At 37.7% G+C, this 23,513-nt stretch overlaps 1 protein-coding gene across 1 annotated transcript; it reads left to right on the top strand.

The window, feature by feature from the left end:
• The first annotated feature begins 3,377 nt into the window (after positions 1-3,377).
• Positions 3,378-19,618, top strand: LOC102481108 (hyaluronidase PH-20). The gene is made up of 4 exons (XM_006149196.1): positions 3,378-3,482; positions 14,680-15,838; positions 16,328-16,417; positions 19,041-19,618. Exons 2-4 carry the CDS (start codon positions 14,882-14,884, stop codon positions 19,563-19,565), a joined length of 1,572 nt encoding a protein of 523 aa, XP_006149258.1. The 5' UTR covers positions 3,378-3,482; positions 14,680-14,881; the 3' UTR covers positions 19,566-19,618.
• The last annotated feature ends 3,895 nt before the right edge of the window (positions 19,619-23,513 follow it).

The raw sequence follows: 23,513 nt of genomic DNA, 5'->3' as shown, positions 1-23,513 counted from the left end.
TTGATACTTGATAATATAATATAATAATAATTATATATTATGCATAATTTTATATATGTGTGTGTGTATATATATATATATAATCAGAGACTATTCTCTAGTTACACCAAACATGTGGCAAAGATGTCTTTAATTAGTAATAGTACAAGATGGGGACCAGCAATTAGCGTAATGGCTATGTCGCTGGACTCCCACGTAGTCGACCGCGGTTCACGTCCCGGACCTGGTGGCTTAAAACTCACACCGGGCGCGTGTGCGTGCGTGTCCAAGATCCTGAGAGGAGAATGGAGGAGAAGGGATTGCGGCATGACCATCCCCCCTGGGGGGTGATTTCTCACTTTCTGTCTCTCTGTCTCTCTCTGTCACGTGCCCTATAGAGAAAAGCTCTCCCCCCCAAAAAAAAAATCAGTAATAGTACGAGATTAGAGTATATTCTTTAAGCAGTACCAAATGCCCCGTTTTAAATACATTCCCTCTTATCATAGACTCTCAAGATCCATAGCTATAGTTCAACTTACAGAAACATAAAGCAGCTTTCTCAGTGACTTTGTCACCTTTAGGCCTGACTATGAAAACCTAGGTAGAGGTGAGGAAGAGAAGGAAACAAAATATACATGACGAATTGTTGTGACTAGGTTGAGTTGTACTAAATTGTCCTGACTGAGTGAATTCCTTCTCTTACCCAATCTATTAATCATAAGGTGAAAGAGTTCCACACTGAATTCAAATGCTGGGTTTGAACTTCTCTACTCTTTCCTTTCGTTGACTCTTGCCCACCCATTGTTGACGGACACTGTCAGTGCCCATGCAGAACCGCTAAGGCCCCTTTTGCTCTTGTGCATTTGTTTTTCCCAGAGTTCACCTTCATTCTCTCTCCCATTTATTGTGGTTTCACCACCACAAGCATTAATTAGATCCCTCCTATGATCAGACCACAGTTGCCCCCTGCAGGCCTGTATATGAAATTACAACCTTTCTTGTAATTTCACATCTTTCCTGTCCAATTTCTCCCAGTTTCCTGAGGGTTTCTTCTTGAGAAACTTTCTTAATAGATCACTGGCACATGAAACCTCATCTTAGGCCCTGCTAAAGGAGATCCGAACTAAGTTCCATGTACTTTAAAAAGATTTAGAAACATAACTATAAAAACAAAACAAAATGAGCATGCCTTTTGTGTGATAATACAACAATACACTTTGTAAATCAAAGCACTAATTGGAAAGACATATTTGAAACTTGTTACTAAGTGCCAGGTCCCCTCATCCATAAAGAATTCTCATGCAAAACCAATTACAAATGACTCAAACCTAACTTAGGAAAAGGGCATTAACAGAAAATCACAGCAAAGAAAATATGAATGAATGACTCAATTTCTTTCAAATAAAAGGAATGATTAAAACGACAATGAGATATCATTTTCATATTATTCACATTGGCAAAGTCTTTAAAAAATATTATAATACGGTCTTATCTTCGGTGTGGGGAAATAAGTACTTTTTTGCTATAGGGCATGTATGTATGCATGCATGCCCCAAATTCTGGGAGATTGCAGCATATTCATCTCCTCTGGGGGGTGATTTCTCACTTTCTGTCTCTCTGGCGAGTGCACATGCCTAAAAATCTTTCAAAATAATAATAATAATAAAAACAGAAAGAACTTCCAGTCGTTGGGTACTTTCTACGTGCCAGGTGTAACTGAGGAAACACTACTTTCCTCTAGTCTTTAATTTCTGTACTAGGGGCTATAAATTGAACTGACAAGTCAGATTAGCAGAAGAAAAGTGTATGGGTTTTATTTAATATTTTTATGTGCACAGGGTAACCTTCAGGGGAAAATGAAAACCTATAGAAAGAGGACTAAGAACCTATACACAATTTTTAAAAAGAATCATAAATTGTAGATAAAGGACAAAAAGGAAGAAAATGGAGTTTAAGTTTCTAGGGGCAGAAATGTGCAGGAAAGTGACTGGGAAATATATGGGGGAAACTAGTGGAAGATAAGGGTTATTTTAATAGTTTTTTTTTTTTTTTTTTTGGAGAGATTTTCACTGTAGGGCGCGTGCGCTCGCCAGACAGACAGAGAGAGACATAGAGACAGAAAGCGAGAAATCACCCCCCAGGGAGGATGGTCACACCGCAATCCCTTCTCCTCCATTCTCCTCTCGGGATCTTGGGCACGCACGCACACGCGCCCGGCGTGAGTTTTAAGCCACCGGGTCCGGGACACGAACCGCGGTCGACTACGTGGGAGTCCAGCGACATAGCCATTACACTAACTGCTGGTTCCCATGTTGTTGTTGTTTTTTTCCACACATCAATTTCAGTGTTGACTTTAAGACTCCAGTGATGGGAAAGGTCTCTTCCTCCTGTAAGAAGACACTTATCAGATGGGAAATTTTATGTCTTGGTTTAGGTAGAAAGAGAGGTCAGAGATCCTCAAAGGGGCATATTTTAGGGTGGCATAGTCTGAACTCTTGTATTATCCCCATCGGAAACTTCCCAGTATGTTTCTCATAATAAAGCTGAATTGGTGGCTGTGAAGAAAAGATTCAGATTAGTATATGAACAGTAAGAGATTTGTTAAGAAAGAGAAAAATGTAGATAAGAACAAGATTAAATAAACAAAAAAATACAAATCTGAGCACATTTCGCCATATCTCATTAAACCAATCTCTCAGCACTAAAAATTGGCCAGTTCAATTACACGGTCAAGGCTCCTTTATCTGATGGAGATTGTTTATCTTTTTTGTTAAAAGGTATAAATTAGATGCTATTTGTCCCACCGGATTCATATAAGAGCAGCGTTTTTTACCAGTCCTTGCACAAGTGTCTCCTTGTTTGGGCAGAAGCTAAACTTCTAACTTCTGATTGGAGAGTTTTCAGTATTTCCATCATGATATTGAATTCTTGTTCTACTTCCATGGAAAGATGTTGGATTGTCTTTTCTAAAATCACACATTCTAAAACTTGGAAAGAAGTTACTCAACACTGAAAGGAACACGTGGTAGTGAAGTGCCGGCTGTCTACATAGTCTTCTCTTTCACGGAGATGTGGCACTACTTGCTAAGGTTTATGAGAGAGACAGTTTGAAAGAGAGCCCATAGTAGAAATCAGAGAGAGCACAGGGCAAACTGAAACAAGTAATATTAATATCCAGTCAACTTTTCAATATATGGAGGGGAAGAGCAGGTTTTGTTTTAAAATACTTAACTCCTTTACTTAGGGAGTAGAGGACTGGAAGGGGGAAATCAGGTGGAAGAAGCATTTCCTGTTTCGTGACCTTGGGTCAAGCTGTCTACTTTGTGATGTCATCTGCTTCTAGAACCTTAGAATTTGCTCTGAAACCCTTACTATGAGGTCACTTGTAGGGAGAGTCTCCAAATTATCCTGTGGGTGATGGTCTGGCTTGATACAAACTACGTGAATCCAGCAAGATTTTTCTTTTGCTATTCCAGCATATGTGGGTAACAGCACTGCATAAGGTAATTCCCGGCAAGATAACACTACATGCTTTTTCTTAAAATTCTTCATGTGTGCGTGATCTTTTGGCTAAAAGAATAGCAGGACTTGCCAATGAAGGCCACACAGTTTTTACTTGTTGATGATATACTCCAAGAGTACTAGTCATAACATGGAATTGTTTTTTCAAGTGTGTGGAATGTTCTGTGCAATTCAGAAATGAAAAGTTTAGAGATGGCAAGTAGGTAGAAGGTGACCAAAAACTATTTCAAAAGGGGTTAATCTAGGTCTCCTACTTGGAGAATTCCGGAGTTTTTAAGGCTCCAAAGTAATGATATTAGGCATTTCAGTTGAGTTTCTTGACGGATTTCCCCCCCTAAAGTCCTCTTTTAGGTTTAGAATTGTATGTTACACATGCCCTGATTACTGAGTATGATATGAGGTATGGCATTTTAATGGTACCCAAAGTTTTGTGAGCAAGTAGTTTATTTCAGCTTTAAAAATGAGTTTATTGAGCCAGCAGATGGTGTATGGTTACATTGCTGGACCCATGTGTGGTTGACCACGGTTCAGGTCCCAGGCTCGGTGTCTTAAAGCTCACACCAGGCATGTTGTGCATGCCCAAAGTCTCAAGAGGAGCATGGAGAAGAAGGGATTGTGGCATGGCCATCCCCTTGGACGGGGGTGATTTCTCACTCTGTCTTTTTCTTTCCGGTGAATGAACACACTCTATAGCCAAAAAAAAAAAAAAGAAAAAAAAAAAAAGGAGTGTACAGATCTGATTTAACCTATAAGGGAATGCCAAAATGAGTAATAATGTGTTATCAAAATTTTTTTTGTCACTGTCAATGTATCAAGATGAATAGCATTTGGGTCATCTACTAAACATGCAGACAATAACCAAACATTGTAAAAAACCTAAAGTTGGAGGTAAATCTGTAAAATCCACTTGGCATTATAAGAAGTAGTGTGGACCTTGGAGGAGCCCCTAATGTATATTTGTTACCTCCAGAATGTTGGTGAAATTAACAGGCAGTACATAGGGAATGAATATGGTCAGAAATGTTATAGACACCCGGGAAGCAACAATCATCTGTTAGTTTATCAGCTATGCCCTGACCGCATGAACGTCCCGTCTGACAGGAGGTAAGAACAAGAAAAGAAAGGGATTGAGGCAGGACTATGCTCCACGAGAGGGGTCTTTCTCCTCCTCTTTCTGTAGCTCTGGTAAGCTCATTTGACTTTGACAATAAAAGAAACAAACGTAAGTGTCCATTAGTATCTATTACACGCAGTTAAATTGACTCTTGGCTCACTACAGGTGGAGAATTACTTATCCAATATGCTTGTGAGACAAGAGGCTCCAGATTTTTTTTTTTTTTTAAGAGAGATTTTTGCCACAGGGCGCATATACTCGCCAGAGGGACAGATACAAAAAGTGAGAAATTATCCCCCAGAGGAGATAGCCATGCCACAATCTCTTCTCCTACAGTCTCCTTTTGGGACTTTGGGCATGCACACACGTGTGCCTGGCATGAATTTTAAGCCACAGGATCTAGGTCTCGAACTGCAGTCGACTATGTGGGAATCCAGTGATGTAACCAATATGCCCTCTGTTGGTTCCAGATTTTGAGATTTATTTGTGGGAGTTTGGAACATGAGCATACACATGATGAGGTATCTTAGGGATGGGACCTAAGTATAAATGTGAAACACATTTATGTTTCATAAACACACAAAGCCTGGTGGTAATTCTATGTAATATTTTTGTAATGTGGACTTTTTATTGTGACCCATCACACAAGGCCAGGTGTCAGATTTTTCACTCATGGCATCATGTCAATCTTTAAAAAGTTTCAGGTTGTGGAACATTTTGAATTTTGAGATTAGGGTGTTCAACAGGTAATAGGGTATAACCTTCAATTTAAAAAAAAAAATGGAATTATAGACCTATCTAACATCACTACCTAACATCACTTTCTTAGATCATTATGTTTGCAATTTACCATCATGTTGTCTAAAATAAATAAGACTACTGCAGGTTAAAAACACTATTAGTTAACGAGGATAATTGTCACTTTTTCAACTCTAAATCTTAACTTGTAAGAAATTGCTATTATCAGGATGTTTATGTTCCTCCATAATATGTGTTGAAATTTAAATTTTAATATGAAAATATTAAGCAGGACCCTTTGGACAGTGGTGAAGTCATGAGATCAGAATATTCAGATGGAATTTCTGGCCTTATCAAAGGTGTTAGTGGAAGCTTGTTTGCCACTTCCACCATCTGAGGTTACAAAGAAAGGACATTCATTTATGAGGAAGAGGGTCCTTACCAGACATTACATTTGCTGGCACCTTGGTCTTAGACTTAACAGATTTTGGAAATGTATGAAATAAATTTCTTCCTAAATTTTTTTTTTAATAATTATTTATTTTTTTATTTTTTATTTATTCATTCATTTATTTATTTATTTTAATTTGACCAGAGAGAGACAGAGGGTGAGAGTGAGAGAAAGTGACAAAGCAAGCCACCAGATTCAGGACTTGAACCCCGGTTGGCCATGTGGGAGTGTCCAGCGCCTTAACCACCACACCACCTGCTGGTCCCAGATTTCTTCCTAAATTCTAGAAGATCAATCTGAGTGATCAGAGGCGCACAGGAGGACATGGTCTGCAAATTCTTTGGCATTGCATTTTCCTCCCTTTGTGACACAGATTCAGTGAGAGTTGAGGAATATGAGGACTCAAATAGTATTCAGATTTGGCAACTTTTCATTGACTTGTCTAGACACTCAGTAGGTGGAAGCTGAGCAACAAAGTGATGAGGTAAAAGAAAAAGGATAAGAAAACAGAAAGAAAGAAAAAAAAGAGAGAAATGAATAAAGCAAACAAAATATTTGTTAATTATAAAAAGCAAAAAGATGAAAACAGCTTTCATGGCAGACTCAGTCTTCTAGCCTGCCTTTTTGTTTTTTGCCTAGATGGGAGGAAGGGAGAGGAGAGGATTATTACCAAGATAAAGGAGGATTTTAGAACCTAGAAAAAACTCCACCTTAAATTTAAAACAAAGAAAGATTTGAAAAAAAATGAAAAGACAGAGACAGAAAGGCAGAAAGAGACAGAGAGAAAGAGACAAAGGAGACAGGGGCTCTACCAGGGTAGATTCTCAGTAGAACATCTTCATTGCTCTTATCTCTGAAATCACTAAATCTCAGCCTTCATGGAGTACTCAGTCTTCTTCTGTCCTGCCTTTTTTTTTTTCCAAGATAGATTCTCAGCAGAACATCTTCATTGCTCTTATCTTTGAAATTACTAGTTTGAACATCTTCATTTTAAAATGTCATTATTGGCCATACTTTTGGGCATACTAAAATTAAAAATGTACCAAGTTCCTTTTTTTATAATTAATTAACTTATTTAGTATGCACAAGATCAGTGACTGACAGAGTTTCTCTCATTAATGAAACTCTAATCAGGTATATTCAGGCTTTCTTTTTGACTAGTTGTCAAAATCCTGGGCTTCTGTGCTGGTCTTTTAGAGTGTAGTTTTAGCCATAACCTTGGTAAATTGGATTAGCAAGAACCTATTCTCTTCCACCTCCTATCACTTCAGGGGTTCCTCATCATCTAACACCTCCCAGGTGATTTCTAATCATCCAGGATTGTCTTCTACTAGAATCCTATTAGGTCAGTTAGACCAGGGTTTCCCAATTACCTCAATGATTCATTTTAGTAATTTGGTGTCCACTGACCCCTATTCCGTTGCTTGGGTATAAATTCCCACTTCTCCTTATTGTATTTGAAATTAAGCCCAGGTTTTTGTTTTGTTTTGTCTTATTTATTTATTTTTATCTCTTCTAGAGTAGAGAGAAGTGAGAGAAAAACAGAAAGTATCTCCAACAGCAGAGTTGGCCATGTGGGATCCAGTTAAGAAACTTGCGTGTTTTCTGCTTTGGGATATATTAGGGTGATCCCTGAAGAATGTCTTTAAAACTACTGGTTTGGATTCACTGTAGTAGAAATCAGCGGGTGGGTTGAATCATAACTGAGTGCAGTGCTTCGGAAATAATATGCACTGTGAGGTGCAAATGGGATTAGATACAGGAACAATGAAACTGGGGCCTGCTGCTGACCTGGAAGTTTTTTCTTTTTTTCTTTTTTTCCATATTAAGAATGCTTCCTATAGTGTTTAGAGAGGTGATTTAGCCACATTGAAATTACCTTCAGTAGTCTGAGCCTTCCCGTAACAGCGCCTTTATCACGTTTGTGTGTCTGGGCACTGTGCAGTAATGCAGACAGGTACAGTGTCAATGGCATGGGCTTCTTCTTTTCTCTCATCCCTTCAGTGATTTGATATTCTACATTCCCCAGAGTTACAGTCTTGCCTTTATCAATATTTGCCCATATTCCTAATTTTTTACCTTTAATTTATAGTACTCATTTACATTTTAAACTGTCAACCTACAAAGAAAGTGAAAACATAATAAGTGAAAAGGGCTAGTCTTCAGCCTAGATCCCACATGGCTGACCACATGGTTGGAGTCCTGGACCCAGCAGATTGTAAAACACAGTGGGGAACCAGCAGAAGGCATAATGGTTACATTGCTGGACTCCCACATAGTTGATCATGGTTCCAGTCCTGGACCCAGCCACCTAAGACTCATGCTGGACACATGTATGTGTGCACCCAAGATCCAAAGAGGACAATAGAGGAGAAGGGTTTGCATATGGCCATTCCCCCCTGGGGGAGGTGATTTCTTCTTTCTGTCTCTCTGGTGAACGCACACGTCCTGTAGCAAAAATCTCTCTCAACAAGAAAGAAAAAGAAAAACAGTGGGCACACGTGTGTGAGTGCCCAAAAATCCCAACTGGAGGGAGAAATAGAGGAGTAGGGATCATAGTAGGACCATTCCCCATTGAGATGCTTTCTTTTTTTCTTTTCTTTTTCTTTTTTCAGAGAGGTCTTTGCTATAGGGCATGTGCGCTCGTCAGAAAGACAGAGAGAGACAGAGAGACAGAAAGCAAGAAATCACCTTCCAGGGGGGATGGCCGTGCTGCAACTCCTTTTCCGTTCTCCTCTCTGGATTTTGGGCATGCACGCACACGCGCCCCGTGTGAGTTTAAGCCACTGGGTCTGGGTCTCAAACTGCAGTCTACTACGTGGAAGTCCAGCGACATAGCCTTATGCCAATTGCTGGTCCCAAGATGCTTTCTTGGTTTCCCCCTTTCTCTCTCTAATGAGTTAATGCACCTTCTTAAAACTTTAAATTTTTTTTTCTTTTTTTTTTTTTTTGAGAGGTTTTTACTATAGGACTTGTGCGCTTGCCAGACAGACAGAGAGAGACAGAGAGATAGAAAGCAAGAAATCGCCCCCCATGGGGGGATGGCCACGCCGCAATCCCTTCTCCTCCATTCTCCTCTCTGAATCTTGGGCATGCATGCACACGCGCTTGGCATGAGTTTAAGCCACCGGGTCCGGGACTCGAACGGTGGTCGACTATGTGGGAGTCCAGTGACATAGCCATTATGCTAACTGCTGGTCCCAAAACTTTAAACATTTTTAAAAAGTAGTTTATTTGAGCTAGGTTTTAGTATGCATTTAATTGGCTGAAGAAACTCTGATTTTCCAGCTATGTGTGCTTTGAAATGATGCCTAAGAAAGCTAGCTAATGTAATGATGAGAAGGATAAGAAGAGGGAGGTTTTAAGTTTGTCAAGAGTTTATACTGGCCCATTTAAGACAACACAGACAGCTGTCTATACCTTATTTTTTACATCATGAACTCAAGAACTCTGGGATTAAGAAAGGGTAGGCTCATAGTGTAAAATCTGTAGTCCTTTTACAGCATTACAGATTGTTTGCTACAAAGTAAAACATGCCGTTGGGGCAATAATCCTGATGGAAATGGGGAAAAGATTCAGGCTTATGACTACTCAGCTCTTTAAAACTTGAATGGATCTTTTGAACCAGCAGTTAGTGTAATGGCTATGTCGCTGGATTCCCACGTAGTCGACCGCAGTTCGTGTCCCGGATCCGGTGGCTTAAAACTCACGCCGGGCGCGTGTGCGTGCGTGCCCAAGATCCCGAGAGGAGAATGGAGGAGAAGGGATTGCGGCGTGACTATCCCCCCTGGGGGGTGATTTCTTGCTTTCTGTCTCTATGTCTCTCTCTGTCTGTCTGGCGAGCGCACGCGCCCTACAGTGAAAATCTCTCAAAAAAAAAAAAAAAAAAAAAACACTTGAATGGATCTTGAATTCTAGACCACTTTGAATTGCTTTTATTTCTCAAAAATCAACAATAATTTTAATGATCAGAGAATTGTGTCTAAATTCAGTTCTTAGTTTCATTGAGATAACATATACATAGATGGGAATACCTAAAAATGAGAATACCTAAATGTAGATTTTTAAGACAGTCTATATCTGTTAAGTAGTATTTTCTAGAGAGAAAGCATTTATTTCGGAAATAAAGTGTGTGTTGTGAAAGAGAAGAGCAAAGAATTAAGCCAAGAAGTTTGGCTCTTTGGTTTGGGTTTTCTGTTACAGACTCTCTTCTCCTTATTTCAAAATATCCCAACCTTTCCATAACATGCTGTATACCTTAAAGACACACAATAAAATTTGAGAAAAAAGAGACCAGTAGGTAACGTGGTAGTTATGGTGCTAGACTCTCACATGGCCAACTGCAATTTGAGTCCTGGACCTCGTAGCTTGTTTTCTCACTTTTCCTCTTTCTTCCTCTGTCTCTTTCTAGTGAAATTTAAAATAAGAAGAAATAATATTAAATATCTTTTTAAAATTTAGAGAAAAACATCTCAGTCACCAACTTTTCTCCTCCAAGATAAAACAAAAACCCTTGGGACCAGCAGATGGTGTAATGGTTATGTCACTGGACTCCCACATAGTCAGTCACAGTTTGAGTCTGGACTTGGTGGTTTGAAACTCATGCTGGGTACATGTGCGTGTGGACCCAAAAATCCCAAGAGCAGAATGGAAGAGATGAGATTGTGTTGTGGCTAGCCCTCTGAGGGGCATTTCTCACATTCCGTCTCTCTGTCTCTCTCTCTCCAGTGAGCACGTGTGTCCTATAGCAAAAATCTCTCTAAAAAACAGAAAACAAACAAAAAAGACCCTTTGTATAAGTACTCTGGTGAATAAAGAATAAGAAACCTTATGAATATTTTTCTTTCCACCCTGAAGTTAAGCTGTCCTTCAAATCTGTCCAGACAAACTAATTTCTACCACTAAATGTAATTTTCCCCTACTTTGGTTTTTTGACAAACTGATAGTTGGATAACAAAAATTAGGAGAGCAAAATATATAATGGATACTCAAAAAATATGAATCTTCTTTTATATTTCTCAATTTTCTTCCATTCTTCAAGCATGTCACTTACATGTTTTTTTTTTTTTATATCCCTACTTTTAGTATGAATTTTTGTACATTATTTCACTTGGCATGTTAGGTGAACATCTTAATGGGTTGTCTCATCATGTTTTTTGTTTGTTTATGTCAGAGGCCATCTGTGCTTGAAAGAGAGAAATAAAGAGAAAATGGAGAGATAGAGAGAAAGTACTGCCCCTCAGATCTGTTCAGGATACAATCCTTTTTCCACCAATTCTCCATCCTGTTAAGATCCTGGGCACGTGTGTTGGATAGGTTGTGTTTTTCAGCTGCTGGGTCCAAAACTCAAACCCTGGTTGACCATGTGAAATCAGGCTTCTTCTGTACAGCTTTAACTGCTACACTATGGGAGCAACCCTGCTTCATTATCTTTATAACTAATTCTGAGATCTAAATAAATTCCCTCAGGCTGACCTACCATATCACTCATTTATTTATACGAAGTTTGTTTCTTCCATATACAAGAGAAATAAGAGAGAGACAGAGAGAGAGGAAAAGAAGATACCTCCAGCAGGGTCTTGAGACTATGATCTACCTCCAGCCTCAGACAGCCGTGTATCCTAGGTAAGTGTATGCCCAGTGTACTCAGGGAGGTCTCTCTCTATACTTGAACCAAGAACTTTCCCATATGAGACAAACTTGTAGAGTATTATATTTTCCTGCTGCACCACAGTTCACCCTCTAAACTACCATATTTAAGCAATTCTTATTCTTAGGTTTTAAAGTTATTTTTAATATGTTCTCATTTCATAGATGTTTCAATAATACATAGTGGTGAATGCTATATTATGTGAATGTCTACACATAAATGTATAATTTATTTATATAAAATAATTTTGAACTAGCTCCAGCAGGTAGTGGAGGTTGTGGTGGCTAGATCTCATGTGGTCAATTGCATGGTTCAAGTCTCAGACCCAGTGGCTTAAAAAATTTCCTGGGCACATGTTCATGCATGCTCAAAATTTTGAAGAGAATGGAGAAATTATTGCAACGTAGCCATCTACCCTGGGAGGTGATTTCCCACATTCCTTCTCTCTCTATCTCTCTCTCTGATGAGGGCACATGCCCTATAGCAAAAACTAACAACAACAACAACAACAACAACAAAGTTTGAACTCATTCTCAGACAACAGAGTCCTAGTTGAAAGAATTTAGCCAGCATGTGTTTTGGTGATGTAATTTACTTCCAATAGGAATAAAGGCTTAATTGAAACAGAATTTTACATGTACTCAGATTTTAGGCTTCTGATGTTATTTTGCGAGAAATTATTATTATTATTTTCAGAAAAGATATTAGTGACTTGCCAATGCTCTAGGAAAGTGTTGAGACCAGCTCACTTCTTACCTTGACACTATTGAAAAAAGGTTAAGTGATTGGACTTTGAGTCAGGTTTCTGGATAAGTGCCATTGTCAGATTTTAGGGGATATTGAAGACTTATAACAAGTGACTTACGAAGCCATTATTCATAGACTAGTCTATGAGTAACCATAACCATAACCATAACCATAACTGTAGTAGTTAAGCTGTGAGGACAGGCAGATGGCGTAATGGTTACATTGCTGGACTCCCACGTAGTCAACCGCTGTTTGAGTCTCAGACCTGGAGGCTTAAACTCAAACCAGGTGCCTGTGCGTGTGAGCCCAAAATCTCAAGAGGAGAATGGAGGATAAGGGATGGAGGCATGGCCCAGCTTCCCTGGAGGGGTAATTTCTCTCTTTCTGTCTCTGTCTCTCTTTGTCTTGCCCTATAACAAAAATCTCTCTCTCTCAAAAAGAAAAAGATATTACTCATGGACCAATCCCATAATGTAGATCTCACATGACCAACTATGGTTCAAACCTAAGCTCCTGTGGCTTGAAAAATATGCCTGGCACATATATGTGCATGCTCTAAATGCTGATAGGATGGAGTAATGGAGGAGGTGGAAGTGTGGCATGACCATGCTCTATTGGGGGATGCTTGTCTTCTGTCTCTCTTTCTCTCAAGTGAGTGCAAACACTCTGAAATAAAAGAAAAAAAGAAACAATTATTCACATTATGAGGAAGAAGGATGCTTAGCTGGCAAACTTGGTAAGTGTAAAATTGAGTACAAACCTTAGGAATATTAGTGGAGAGATAAGATCAGGTATTACGTACATGAAGTTAAAACTTTCTAGGAAGATGAGGGTCTTTATTATAAAAGGAAATTCTAGTTTTATTCCCAATTTTGTACCCAAAAGCTTTGTATGGAGATGTCAACTAAAGGGGTGATACTTCATTCCATTTTCAAAGACAAAATTGTTCCTTCTGTTTTAAAGATTTCTGTGACTAGAGAGCTTCTCAACAGGCTCATTCTGACCCATATTTTCCTTATATGAGATGATCATATAGAAATTAGACGTTAATATTAATTTCAATAAGCTTGGCCTACTCCTCTAAAGTTTGGGAAAAGCTCATTCTTTATTTGACATTCCCCCCAACCCTTGTCATGCAGGCATTGGGTTGGTAGTTGGTATCTGAAAGGAATTGGTTTTTCCTCCCAAGTATAACTTTAGGTGAATGTTTTCTAGATTTTAAGTAGGGAAGTTTATAAGACTTTAAGTTATAAAAACTTGGTTACTTTAGATATTTTACACATGAGAGAAAATTATTATCTTTCAAAACATAAGATTGTAATGTTTCTTAAGATTTTGTTTTATTCTAATTACGGTTTCTCTTCAATTTGTTTTTCAGTGATGAAAATGAATGGATAATTTGCTATGATAGGGACACAAGTTTCAGTGAAAAATGGTGTAATTCACATTGTACCTTCTTACAGCAGAAACAGTTCTGGTTTTCTCATAGAATCACAGAATATTTAAATATGTCTTCTTGTAGGTCATTTTTATAAATACAAAAGCCAGATTCCATATATTTAATTTCTAGTCCTTGGCTCACACAGTTTTATTGTACCACAAAATTTGCTGTATCACTTCGCTTTTTGACCATCATAAAGACAACAGGATCTCACTTATTAAACAGCGCAAAAGGCCAAACTTTAGATATTGCTTTTATTAAGCTAGGCTAAAATCAATCCTTTTACAAAAATATATAGTGTAGAGTAGAATTTATTCACTTTAAACCTAGAAGCACATCACTGTAAGATTTGATTGGGCTATATTCCAAATATTTGTTGTTTGGTGGAGTTTGGGGTTGCTTCAATAGTTTTAAGCAAACTTTTGACTGGTAACCTCTAGTAGAACTGACTTTTTCTTTGTGTTACTGTCCCTCTTAAAAAATGAAGAAAAGAAAGAAAGATGAAAATATGCAATTCTATGAAAAGTTGTTTTCAATATTTGTCAGGTCAATACAAAGTGGACTGTCTAGAAACAAAGTGGAATTTATTTTCATTCAACTGGGTCTTGCTAAGGCCTTCTTGGTGCAGTATTCTGCATCCCTGGGAAAGTAAAGAAAAAAAAAATAAGCTACTTTCACCTCTCTGGATGCTCAGGGGTGATTTATGAAAAGGAGACAAAATTAACTGTCATAGTATTTGTACATAACTAAAAATGACATGACTTTATTGATTAAAATACAAGCGTTAAGTCTTTTATCACCTAAATTAAATTGTTACCTGCCTTTAAAATTGAGAAGTTGATGGGCTCAGGAACACTTGTCTATAATTCTATGAGCGTAAGGCAGGAGGATCAGGAGGAGTTTGAGGCCAGCCTGGGTTAAAAATAAATAAATAAAATAAAAAAGAAAAGAAAAGAAAAAAATTAAGAATTTGGTTAAGGTTGCAATCTCTATTATAGAAACATAGCCTAACAATATGTTCTGTATTTCTTTTTCAGTTATAAATAATGCAACTTGCAAAACCTTTCTGAAATATGAAAGAAGAAAAATGTTTAATTGGAACATAATGGTTATACCTCTTTATTCGGCAAAGTGACTTAATTCCACCATCTTTTATCTGTGTCTATATCTCACATACAATAGTGTGTAAACCAAAGTGTGCAGGAAGAAATAAGGGGTTCTCATAATTATTACTCTGCAATGGGGGTGATACAGTTCAAGCACATCTTTCTCAGTAGCTTTATCAAGTCCAGTAAAGCATCCCTGACAGTGTTTACCTTTCTTTTAATTCCATATTGCCTAACTCAGAATTTCAGTGCCCTGCCTATCCTTCCGAGCAAAACTATCCTCTGGGCCTGGAATGCTCCCTCTGAAGTTTGTGTTGGAAATTTTAATGAACCACTAGATTTGAGCCTCTTCTCTTTAATAGGAAGCCCTCGAAAAGATGCCATAGACCAAAGTGTTACAATATTTTATGCTGATAGACTTGGCCTCTATCCTCATATACATGAAATCAAGGGTACAGTTGAAAATGAAGGAATCCCCCAGTCCATGCCCATACAGAACCATTTAGACAAAGCTAAGAAAGATATTGCCTATTACATACCAACAGACAAAGTGGGCTTGGCTGTCATTGACTGGGAAAACTGGAGGCCCCTCTGGGACAGAAACTGGAGGCCTAAAGATGTGTACAGAAATATGTCTATTGCTTTGGTTCAGAGACAAAATACACAGATGAACCTTGCGGACGCAACTAAAAAAGCCAAAGTAGACTTTGAAGAGGCTGGAAAGAATTTCATGTTAGAGACTTTAAAACTGGGAAGATCACTTAAACCCACGTACTACTGGGGTTATTATCTTTTTCCGGATTGTTACAACCATAATTACAAACACCCCAAATACGATGGAACTTGCCCACCAATAGAAAGGCAAAGAAATGATCTTCTGGCCTGGATGTGGACTGAAAGCACTGCCCTTTTCCCATCCATTTATTTGAAAAGTGACTTAGCATCTTCTCAAAAGGCTGCATTCTTTGTTCGTAATCGTGTGCAAGAAGCCATTAGGCTTTCTAAAGTACGTAACCCTGCAGATCCACTTCCAGTTTTTGTGTATACCCGCTTAGTTTTCACTGATGAAACTGTGAGACTCCTTTCTCTGGTAAGTAACTGGGATGAGAGCTCTAAAATAGTGCAGACCAATGGTATTTAGTGCAATTTAATATAATTTTTTGAAGGGAGTGAAATTTAACCATTAATATCATTTAGGAATATATACACAACATCAATTCTCTATCAGTGTATTAATGAAAAATAAGACTATGTTAAATTTTTAGTGCAATCATATAAACTCTAAATACATGTGGATAATTAGGTAGCACAGAGAATTTACTAACTCGGTTTTCCCCCACCAAGTTCTGCTTTCCTATCAATAGAAGTAATGAAAGCAACAAGTCTATTTTTATTTTTGTTTGTGTTTGTGTTTTGTTTTGTTTTGTTTTGTAGTAGGGCAGTGTCACTGTTAAAGATAGAAATAAATAGTGGAGAAATATTAAATAGTTATTATGGGTCAATATACTTAGATTCAATGTTATTCTCTTATGTATGACGCTCATTGATTTCTATCTGCTAACTCCATCACGTTTGCCAGATTGACCTTGTGCATACATTTGGTGAAACTGTCGCTCTGGGGGCCTCTGGAATTGTAATCTGGGGAAGCATGACTTTATTGCGAACTTCGGTAAGTAGCATTGGTAAGAAATATATGAAGATATTTCTTTTTTTTTAAGAATTATTTTATTTAACTTTATTTTTTAAATTTTACCAGAAAGGGAAAGGGCAAAAGAGAGAGAGAGAGAAATGAAGCTGCCAGGTATGGGACTCGACCCATGGTTGGCCAGGTGGGAGTCTAGCACTCTCAACTACCATGCCACCTGCAGGCCCCAAGATGAAGATATTTCTACTTTTACTGTTCTTGAGGACAGTTTTGGTATTGAATAAGAAAACAAGTACTATTTTTAGCCCATAGTAGCAGATGTTCAATTAAAACTCGTTGAATCAAAATATCTTGCATTTGTGTGGTTGTGCTATAAATCACAAAATGTTTCACCTGTTTCCCATTGAGTAAACAAAGATTCAGTAAGATCAATGAAAATTCTTTAGGCTACATGGATAGTAAGTCAATAAAGAAGACTATAGTCTCAGTTTCTGACGTGGTGTTTGGTGTCAGAAGATAGGTCTTTCTTCCTTATTTTTATTCTTGTTTAATTCTCCATATCGGGCCTCGATCCCTCACCTCTTCAATCCTTTTGGGTCTGCGCAATAGTAAAACAGCTATATAGACACTGTTGAATTGGAACTGAACTTTCCCTTCTCTAATGGATGTGGAAATGCTAGTGTTGAATGTACCAGAGAGAAAATAAAATAATGTTCATAGTCTAGGACCTGTAGAAAATAGACTTTATACTCTAAGACCAGAGACACCTTTTGAGGGTTGTATTTCTCTTGTCCTCATATAGCATAACCATGTTTTTTGCTTCATTTAAAAATATTTAGTAGACATGAAAATGAAAAGTTATTTGTTGATGAGAATGTATATGGTAATGTCTTTGACTTGACTAATATGTACTGTATTCATGCTGGGAAAAACCATGTTGTACACTGTAAAGTTATATGGTAATTAAATGTAAATAAAGAATAAATAAAAAAATACTTGGTGGTAGTCACATTTTTAAAATTATTTCATGATAGTCTGAGTCCCCTTTCCAGTTTGTATAAATTCACTGTTTCTAGTTTTATCCTCAAGAAAAAAGAAGTAAGGATAAAGATAAATTCAGAAAAGGGCATTTGTTACTTGGTAAAATCTTTTATGCATCAGAAAATTATTTAAAAATTATAATTCTAAGAACATTGCTACTTTTCTTTAGTCATTTCCCCAAACCCTTAAACTCTTTTCTCAAGGTTCCTATTACTTCTGTAATGAAATGATTTATGAACTCTTCAAACTATTTTCTTAAAAAAATAAATGGGCTAAGAATTCCACCCTTAACCTGAGGAAGAATGAATCAGACATTCCCCAGTGAGAAGAGTGAGGTCACATATTAGTTAAGTGTCATGCTTGGGTTTTAGTGGCAGTTTAATTGTATTTTTTCATTCTACTACATGTCTCTCACAGCCTCCTCAGTACTGTTCATATAGGAGCAGTTCTGCAGAGAGATAGCGAGAGAGGAAAAGTGAGAAAGCACCTCTCGTGAGGGATTGTCATGCTATAATCTCATCTCCACTTTTCCTTTCAGGGTTTTGGGCATGCACTGACGTGCACCTGGCATCTTTTTCAAACTGCTGGGTCTAAGACCTAAACCGGACAGTAGACCATATGGGATCTAGCTGCCTTAACCACCATGCCATCAGCTGGCCCAATTACATCATATACAGGCAAATATTCTCAAATTTTTCTCATCTCTTTGCTCTTCTTCTAGTCTAAACTTTTACTCTGTAGACTTGAAGAAGCAACTGCAGTGTCATCTAATGGTATATATTCTCGTATATCCTTCGCACTGGAAATATAGCATTGAAGAATATTGAAAAAGTCCATGTACCCTCGGAGCTTATAATTGCTTGGAAAAAAAAATGTACAAACAAGAAAAATATTTGATACAATAATCATCTGTAATGCATACAATCAAAATAGAGAGATATGAGAGAGCTGGCCAGAGAGGTATCCAAGAAGACTGTTGTGTAATGAAAGCTGCCACTTGAGTGACAGAAGACAGATGAAGCCAGAACACCAACTCTTTCTCTTGGAAAGAGTTCTCCATGCAGAGGGAACAGCAAGTGTAGTTTGCTATCGGCTATTCATACGGGTGAAACAACTTCTATGCCAGTGGTAGAGCAGATGGGGGAAGATTGTATAAGAGCAAGGAAAGGTTATACAAGAGAAGTTGAACTATCAGCCTCACTAATGATTCAGTGTCATAAAGTGGCATGTGAAACTTACAAATGTTATAAATAACATTTGTAAGAATCTTGTTAACATAAAAAAATTATTATCTCCTGTTGTATCTAATTTTTTTTTTCATTCTTGTTAAAAGTTGCTGGGACCAGCAGATGGTATGGAGGTTGAGGCATTGGACTCCCACATGGCTGACCATGGTTTGAGTCCCAGACCTTGTGGCTTGCTTTCTTACTTTCTGTCTCTCTATCTGTCTCTCTCTGGTGAGCACATGAGCCTTGTAGCAGACTAATAATAATAATAATAATAAATACAATTAAACAAATTTTTTTAAAGTTGCTTATGGTAGTGAATTAATTCACATGTGAACTAACTTGTCCTTTGATATTCTGACCCTCTTGTAATTCTACAGAAATCATGCCTGATTCTAGACAAGTACCTGGCGGTGACACTGAATCCTTACATAATCAATATCACCTTAGCAGCCAAACTGTGTAGCCAAGTACTTTGCCAAGACCAAGGAGTGTGTGTAAGGAAAGACTGGAATTCAAGTGACTATCTTCATCTGAACCCAGAGAATTTTGATATTCAACTTGGGGATGATAGAAAGTTCATAATACAAGGAAAACCCACAATTGAAGACCTGAAGGAATTTTCTGAAAAATTTGATTGCAGCTATTATACCAACAGCACTTACAATGAGACAGTTGATATAGAAAATATTGATGCTATTAATGTGTGTGTTACTGAAAGTATTTGTATAGATACCCATATGAAGTCCAGTGCTCATCCTTCCACCTGGAAAGAGAAATCTTCTCTCATTTCCAGGAATGTCTTGTCCTCCATAGCATCCGTCATAGTGTCACAATGGCTGCCTCAAAGCCAATTATTCTGTGGGAGCCATCTCCAACATCCAAGAGTGCTGTTTGAACGCTAACTGAGACAGCACTCCTAGTCATCTATATCTTCAAAACAAACAAATAAATAAAACAACCATTTCAAATATAAGTTTAGTGCCTATTAAATTTTCTATATTCTATAGACTTTATATTTAAACTTTATGTTTATTTTTTAAGAAAATGATAATATCTACATACTTAAATATTCCATTTAAATTATGTATCAAAACCATGGTCAAAATAGTATTTTGACTTCATTTTTAAAGAGATTTTTTTGCTATAGGGTATGTGCCTTCATCAGAGAGACAGAGAGATAGAAAGTGAGAAATCACCTCCCTAGTGGGGATGGCCATGTTGCAATCCCTTCTCCTCCATTCTCCTCTCAGAATCTTGAACACACATGTACATGCTCCCAAAATGAGTTTTCAGCCACCAGGTCCAGGACTTGAACCTCGGTTGACTAAATGGGTTGACTATATAACTATTATACCATCTACTGGTCTCAGCATTTTGACTTTTTTTTGAGCAAAGATTTTTCTCATGACCACTATTCACAATTTGGGGAACTCCTACACTAACTTGTCCTTTTCCTCAGCTTATGCTTTATTGTCTACTTCAATTATGCCAAAGATATATTTTCTTTTTAAAGAATTATTTTATTTAACTTTCTTTCTTTCTTTCTCTCTCTCTCCCTCTCTCTCTCTTTCTTTCCTTCCTTCTTTCTTTTTCTCTTTCCTTCTTTCTTTCTTTTTCATTTTTAAATTTGACCAGAGAGGGACAGAGTGTGAAAGAGAAAATGAGAAAGCAAACCAGCAGGTCCAGCACTTGAACTGTGGTCGGCCATGTGGGAGTCCAGTGTCTTTAACCACCATGCCACCTGCCGGCCCAAGGTATGTTTTCTTAAGTTGGCCATGAAAAGAAAATCTGATCATGATCTGAAAAGGATGCTCTATATGGACTAGTTTACTTAGAATACATTAATGGCTTTTAGGGTAAGCCATGATTAGGACTACAAAGAGGCGTGTGTGTGTGCGTGGGGGGGGTGGGGGGGGGGGAGTGTGAAAAATCAATTGGAAGGAGAATAATATCAGCTAAAAGATGTATTGTAAACATATTATTATTAGAAGAAAGCAGATGTCCCCTAAGAGATCATGAAACATGACTTAAGGATATTATTAAGTGGTGGTAACATGAGAAGTGGTATTTTTAAAATAAAGCTCTTGACAATGAACTTCGGATGGGCATATATGCCTCTCTTCATAAAAATTAATTGTAGGATTTTTAATATATTTAATACTATGCTAATCTAAGCTGAGTAACAGGAAAATTATAGTCAATATGGGTATGTAGAACAAAATGAAAAGTAGAACTTCGCAAGATGAGAAATATTTCCAAAATGCTGACTTTGATTTAGTAATAAAGTAGTAATTGAAAATGATCATTTCTGGGTGCCAGCAGATGGTGTAGTGATTACATTACTGAACTCCCACATGGCTGACCATGGTTTGGATCTCGGACTCATTGGCTTGAAACTCACACTGGGCACACATGCATGTGTGCTCAAGATTCCAGAAAGATAATGGAGAAGAAAGGATTGCAGCATGATTATCCTTTGGTGGGTGATTTCTCACTTGTCCTTTTACTCTCTCGCTCTCTCTCCAGACAGCATATGTACCCTAAAGCAAAAACTTTAAAAAAAAATTTCTGAAATTATTTTGCTTATTGGCTACTGGTAAAATCATAGTGATCTTCAGGTAGTGCCTAACCTACTAAAAGGGAAGAGAATGGACAGACACATACTGCTCTGTGAATAGACTAAGTTTGAGGACTGTCAGGGTATTTAATGCCATGTACTTTACCTTATAATGGAGGAGTCTAATTTTGGGGCCATAGCTAACCTTTTCCACTCCTCTCCTAGGTAAGCTCCATGAAAACATAACCATAAGCTTAGAATCCTATGACATACCATAACATAGTGATAAATGTTGCAATGACTATTGAGTATAATTGCTATAGGTGAAAGCGAATTTGATATGCTTCTAATTCAGTTGGTTACCTAGTATGAATAAATTCATTTTCTCTTTCTATAGTAATATTTATTATTTATTTATTTATTTTTGGAGAAGTTTTTGCTATAGGATGCCTGCACTCGCCAGAAAGACAGAGAGAGACAGAGAGAGACAGAGAGACAGAAAGTGAGAAATCATCTTCCAGGGGGATGGCCATGTCATGATCCCTTCTCCTCCATTCTTCTCTCAGGATCTTGTGTACGCATGCACATGCACCTGGCATGAATTTAAGCCACCAGGTCCAGGACTTGAACTTCAGTTGACTACATGGGAGTCCAGTGACATAGTCATTACGTCAACTGCTGGTCCTAATAATATTTATTTTGAAACACTTCTTTTAAAGTTATTCCATTTTGTAATGGAAAAACAGAAATATTTTTCTCTTTGTTCATATTTTTTTCTCACCATGAATTTTTCTATGGTGATTTTATGAATGTATGTGTGAGCTGGAATAAACGATATGTTCCTTTTGTTTTTTCTTTTTAAGAGAGATTTTTGTTATGGGGCACGTGCGTTTGTCAGAGTCAAAGAAACTGAAAGCAGAAATCAGCCCCTGGGGGGATGGCCACACCGCAATCCCATCTCCTCCATTGTCCTCTTGGGATCTTGGGCACTCATGACATACACCCAACATGAGTCTGAAGCTGCCAGGTCTGGAACTTGAACTGTGGTCGACTGTATGGGAGTCCAGTGATGTAACCATTATGTCATTCACTGGTCCCCAATATGTCCTTTTTAAAATGTGCTTTTAGACTGATTACATCTATGAACATCTGTTATTGAAAGGTCACTTTTGGAAAGTTCTTTCTGAATTTTTATACTGAGTAAATGGCTGTTTCCTTTGAACTTGGAAAATGCTGTAATCTTATCTGAATTCTCAAGCATGGATTCAAGATTTGTATTCTAGAACTTCACAGCCTGTCTCTTAGTAATATCCAGCATAGATTACACAGACTAGAAATATGTGTTTTGTTTGTTGAACTTCCAGGATTGTTTCCACACAGTCATTCTGAGCAAGATACTAACATTTTGATAAAATGAGAATTTGACTTAGAGTCGTCAACTATTTAAAAGTGAAAACCTATCAAGGGGACCAGCAAGTGGCATGGTGGTTAAGGAACTGACACTCCCACATGGCTGACTGCAGTTCAGGTACCAGACCTCGTGATTTGCTTTCTTATTTTCCCTCCCTCTCTTTCTCTCTGTGTGTATCTCTTTCAGGTAAAATTAAAATAAATGAATGAATAAATAAAATTAAATAATTATTTTTTAAAAAGAAATCTTATCAATACAAATTATCAATAAAATTTCAAGAACTTTCTTGGCCAGAGAGGATAAAGTCTTGAACTAGGGAAGGATAAAGAGCAGTGGATAGAAATCTATAGAGGCAGTACAATGGAAACACAGAGGCAGTACAATGCTCTGCAATGCCAAAAGCCATATGGATGATTGATCTACCTATATAAGCCTGGTGGATGCATGTCTGTGATCCTAGTGAACTGAAAGGTTGGGACAAGGAAAGATCACAGAATTAGACCCTGCTGAGGGTGACTAACTGGGTGTCAAAAGGTTAAGGGAAACAAGAAACCCGATCTGACAGCAGGTTTTTCAGGTGGTTGATGTCATACACTGCCAAGAACGGAACATGGGTGGGGGAACAGTTGGGAGATTCTTTTCTGAGTGTATAGCATCTGAGGTGGTGTGGGTATCTATTCAGTTTATTTTTAAAGCCTTACAACTTATTGGGTCTTTGGAAAAGTCATGATGTATTTTCTGTTTTTCTATGCAAAAATGCAGCATGAGCTCAAGGGAGAAATAAGAGCTGTGCCTTTTACAATGAATGCTGATAGACATAGGATGACTTAAGACTTTGAGAACATGGTCTCTAGAGCCAATCCAAGTTTAATTTTAGGCCCA

Source organism: Tupaia chinensis, unplaced genomic scaffold, assembly GCF_000334495.1.
Source record: "Tupaia chinensis unplaced genomic scaffold, TupChi_1.0 Scaffold000257_1, whole genome shotgun sequence".
NCBI classification, from domain to species: domain Eukaryota; kingdom Metazoa; phylum Chordata; class Mammalia; order Scandentia; family Tupaiidae; genus Tupaia; species Tupaia belangeri.
This window is presented reverse-complemented; position numbering and strand designations above follow the sequence as displayed.